The 5,007-nt window shown below is 47.9% G+C and overlaps 1 protein-coding gene across 1 annotated transcript; it reads right to left on the bottom strand.

The window, feature by feature from the left end:
* Window positions 1-2,590: 2,590 nt before the first annotated feature.
* LOC135224760 (uncharacterized) lies at window positions 2,591-4,001 on the bottom strand. Its single transcript, XM_064264086.1, has 2 exons — window positions 3,735-4,001; window positions 2,591-3,616 (listed from the first exon to the last, which is right to left on the bottom strand). Exons 1-2 carry the CDS (start codon window positions 3,999-4,001, stop codon window positions 2,591-2,593), a joined length of 1,293 nt encoding a protein of 430 aa, XP_064120156.1.
* Window positions 4,002-5,007: the final 1,006 nt, after the last annotated feature.

Genomic DNA, 5,007 nt, shown 5'->3' with positions numbered 1-5,007 from the left:
TCTCCTGAGGGGAGGTGGGTGGGTTTCTAATTGTATATAACTGCCAGGTAAGTATATTTAAAAATTTATCTTAAAATAAAAATATCATTATTATATATGTAACTGACCTGGCAGTTATATACATAGCTTATTGACACCTTTGGAGGAGGGTCCGAGACAGCAACATTGTTGTAAAACAACTACTTGATAGGTAACTAAAGATTCTTACCTGCTAAGGAAGCTGACTTGACAACAAGTACTGCCTCTTTAGTCTGCTCTCCTTAGGAGCTCCAGCTAAGGGATGTGACCTGTGCAGCTGACGAGCTCAAAGGGGTTTGTCGACGGGACATGACCTCTATGCGACAAAACCACCTATGCCCTTGATATGGGCTTAAACAGGCAATAGACCACTTAACCATCCAATCCTTGCATACAAGAGATTGAAATAACACACATATACACTAGACTACTGAAGGTTTCCCCAAACCTTCAACAGGCAACCCTAAAAACATCAAGGGCTAACATGTAGGATTAGAGGTATCAACTCCCTCCCACAACACCGAGCTAGTGGCTACGAATGGTCCAAGGGTTCTGCAGTCTTCGTAGACCGTTTCTATCTGTCTAAGATAGAAAGAAGAAAAAACGGAGCTGCTCCTCCAGTACGTTGCGTCTAAAATAGCTTTTAGGGACTGATTCTTTCTAAATGCCATTGATGTCGAAACTGTTCGAACTTCATGGGCTTTTACCTTTAGAGCCTTGTATAAAGTTTCATTGCACTCAATGTGTGCTTCTTGAATCACACTTCTAATAAAGAAGGCCAAAGCGTTCTTTGACATAGGCCTCTTGGGGTCTTTAACGGAACACCATAAGTTGTCAAAAGTCCCCCTAATGTCCTTGCATCTCTGCAGGTAAACTTGTAATGCTCTTACTGGACAAAGAGTCCTTTCACGTTCCTGACCTGCAAAGTCTCCAAGGCTGGGAATCGTAAGTGATCTAGGCCAAGGATGGTTGGAGTCTCATTCTTGGCTAAGAAAACCTAAAGTGGTCGAACAAACCGCTTTGGGATCTGCTAATTCCCACCCTTTTGTCCATAGCTTGAATCTCGCTTACTCTCCTTGCAGTAGCGAGAGCGACCAGAAAAAGTCTTCCTGGTTAAGTCCCTGAAAGAGCTTTCTTGTATTGGTTCGAACTTGCCAGACATTAAAAACCTTAATACTACGTCCAGATTCCATCCTGGTAGCTGTTCACTCTTTTGTTTCGTAGTATCAAAAGATCTAATTAGGTCGTGAAGATCTTGATTTCTAGACAAGTCCAGTCCTCTATGTCTAAATACTGACACCAGCATGCTCCTGTATCCCTTAATCGTAGTCGTGGCTAGACCTACTTTAAGTTTTAAGTGAAGAAGGAAGTCTGCGATCTGGCTCACAGACGTGTTGGACGAGGACACCTTCTTCTCCTTACACCAGTTTCTAAATACCTCCCACTTCGACTGGTAGACGTTGATGGTCGAAGCCCTCCTTGATCTGGCGATAGCTTTAGCTGCCTCTCGCGAAAAGCCTCTAGCTCTAAGGAGCTTTTTGACAGTCGAAAGGCAGTCAGCTGTAAAGCGCGGGTATTCTTGTGATACCGTTTGAAGTGGGGTTGTCTGAGCAGATCTGGAAGCAACGGAAAGGTTCTTGGAACTTCCACTAGCCACTGCAACATCTCTGCAAACCAATCTCGCGTCGGCCAGTACGGGGCTATCAGGGTCATTCTGGCTCCTTTGGACTGCACGAACTTCTTTAATACTTTGTGTAGCACTTTGAAGGGAGGGAAGGCGTATAGATCCAGCCCTTCCCCGTTCATGAGGAACACGTCTACTGCTACTGCTTGTGGGTCTGGAACCGGGGAGCAGAACGTCTGCATCCTTCTTGTCTTGTTGGTCGCAAACAAGTCTATGGAAGGCTGCCCCCATAACTTCCAAAGCATTTTGCAAACCTCCAACTTGAGAGTCAATTCTGTTGGCAGGACCTGGTTTTTCCGGCTCAAGAGGTCCGCTGTGACATTCAATTCTCCCTGAACAAATCTCGTTCAGAGGACGATATTTCTGTCCTTTGCCCACAGCAACAGATTCTTGGCTGTCTCGTTCAGAGAGAAGGAGTGGGTGCCTCCTTGTTTCTTGACATACGCTAGAGCAGTCACGTTGTCCATGCTTATTTCCACTACTTTGCCTGACACACACTCCTCGAATGCCTGAAGAGCTAGAAAAGCTGCCATCAGCTCTTTCTTGTTGATATGCCGCATCCTTTCGGTTTCATTCCATCGCCCCAAAATCTCTGTTCCTCAGTGTTGCTCCCCAGCCTAGATCGGATGCGTCTGAGAACAGTATTAGCTGTGGGTTCACTTGTTGAAGTGATACTCCCTCTCCCAGCTTCGCTGGATCCAGCCACCACTTTAAATCTTCCTAGACCTCTGCTGAAATTGGGAAGGTGTCTGAAAGCCTTTGTTCCTTCCTTTTCCAATTCTTGTTGAGGTAAAATTGCAGAGGCCTGAGGTGCAGTCTTCCCAGAGAGACGAACTGTTCGATCGAGGAAATGGTCTCCAAAAGACTCATCCATTCCCTCGCCGAACATTATTGTCTCTCCAGGAATTCCTGCACCCGCTTTAGGCATCGGTCTTGTCTCTCCTGGGAGGGAGAAGCCCGAAAATCCTGAGAGTTCATCAGAACTCCCAAATAAATGATCGAACAAGAAGGCTCCAAGTGAGACTTTTCCAAGTTCACCACTAACCCTATTTCCTGTACTAGGTTCAAGGTTATTTCCATGTCCTCCAGACACTGTTTCTTGGAGCTGGCTCTGAGAAGCCAATCATCTAGATAAAGTGAAATGCGGATTCCCCCTTCGTGCTGCCATCTGGCTACATTTGCCATAATAGCCGTGAATATTTGTGGCGCCGTGCTGAGCCCGAGGCAAAGAGCCCTGAACTGGAATACTCTTCCTTTGAATAAGAACCTGAGGTACTTCCGAGAGCTCGGATGGATGGGGACATGAAAATAAGCGTCTTGCAGGTCTAATGAGACCATCCAATCCCCTGGTCTTAACGCCGATAGCACTGATTGCGTTGTCTCCATCGTGAATTTCGTCTTCACGACGAAGGCGTTCAGGGCACTGATGTCCAAAACGGGCCTCCATCCTCCCGAGCTCTTGGGAACCAAGAACAGTCGATTGTAGAACCCCGGATTCTCTTGGGGTGAAACAGGTTCTATCGCCTTTTTTAAGAGCATAAGCTCTATTTGTTCTTTCAACGCGAATCTCTTGTTGCTGTCCTTGTAATTCGCTGTTAAGTCGAGGGGATCTAAAACTATGGAAGGTTTGGTGTAAAACGGGATCTTGTAGCCCTCCCTGAGTATTTGAAGGGTCCAGTTGCCTGCCCCTCTGTCTCTCCAAGCTTCCCAAAACAAAGAAAGCTTGGCTCCTATTTGTGTCTGGAGGACTGTCTGATCATGGCCTCCTTTTGGAAGGGAGCTTGCCGCCTTTCCTGGATGGCTTTCGAGTAGTTCCCGACATACCTCAGGGCTGTTTTCCTCGAAAAAACTGTTGCGGCTGCTTCTCCTCTCTTGCTCTCTTGGCCGCAAACGAAGAAGGCAAAACCTCACTGGCTGCCTTCGATATTAGGTCCTGTGTTGTTTTCTGTGTCAGTGAAGTGGCAATATCTCTTATCTCTTGCGGAAAAAGAAACTTCGCAAAGGGGGCAAACAAAAGTTCTGCTCTCTGTACCTGCGTAACCCCTTTAGCTGTAAAGGAGCAGAGGAGGGACCTTTTCTTCACGATGCCTGCCGTGAAAATCGCTGCCACTTCATTCGTTCCATCCCGTAACGCCTTGTCCATACAAGACATCACACTCAGAAGATTTGGTATGTCTGGCGAGTCCTTTTCTTCCACTTTCTTGGCGAGAGCACTCAGAGACCAATCAAGAAAGTTCAGGACCTTAAAAACTCTAAACACGCCCTTCAGTAAATGATCGAACTCTTGCATCGACCACATCACCTTCGCAGCTGTTAAGGCGTGCCTACGATTGGCATCGACGATACTGGAGAAGTTCTGCCTGAGGAGCAGGTATCCCAGGCCCAGGGGGGGACTTCCCAGTCTCGTACCAAAACACTAGATTTGAGGCCAATCTTGGCCGGAGGAAAAACGAAAGCAGTTTTGCCTCGCTTTTTTTTGTCTCTCATCCAGTCGTTCATCCTCGCAAGAGCTTTCTTGGCTGCAATGGAAAGGACCATCTTCGTAAAAGCAGTCTTATTCTGGGTCCTTCCACAAAGGAACTGAGACAGGGGAGAACGAGGCGCTGCGGGCTTGAAATCTGTTTCAAAAAGTTCTTGAAACAGAAGCATAAGGGTCTTATAGTCGGAAGGAGGAACTTGCTCTTTCGTCTCCTCTTCAGAAACTAATTCCAACATCTCCGAAGGTCTCTCTCTGTCCCGTTCCACATTGGATGAAGTAGTCAAAGCCAAAGCAGGAACGTCATCTGCTTCTCCTCTGGTCTCGATGCGCTCCTTGACACCCTGATCCACTGGGGCATCATGCTTACGAGCGTTGGCGTCACGTACATCTCTCTCACGCGTGCTGGCATCACGCTCTTTGCTCTTACACGCGCTGGCGTCACGCTCTTTGCTCCTAGGCACGCTGGTGTCACGCTCGGAAGCGTCACGTCCGAGTGTATCGGAAGCGTCATGCTTGTCTGTACTCTTCTTGGCGCTGACGCTTCGGGAAGTCTTCATAAATCCTCCCCCCCCCCCTCCTGGGGCGTCAAGCTGACGCTTTGGTTCTTGCAGCTTTTCATTAGGGCTGACAGCTGCTGTTGCCTGCTTGCAGGCATATCCTTGGTTTCATTGCCCCTCGAGGGCGAAGGTAAACTCGTCAGATTCGCCCGCATGAACCACAGTCGGAGGAGCCGATCTATCTAAGGCTTCCTGAGGATGCTCGGTAGGAAGCACGCTCTTTGCTCTTACACACGCTGGCGTCACGCTCTTTGCTCTAGGCACGCTGG

This window comes from Macrobrachium nipponense, chromosome 12 (genome assembly GCF_015104395.2).
Source record: "Macrobrachium nipponense isolate FS-2020 chromosome 12, ASM1510439v2, whole genome shotgun sequence".
Lineage (NCBI taxonomy): Eukaryota > Metazoa > Arthropoda > Malacostraca > Decapoda > Palaemonidae > Macrobrachium > Macrobrachium nipponense.
This window is presented reverse-complemented; position numbering and strand designations above follow the sequence as displayed.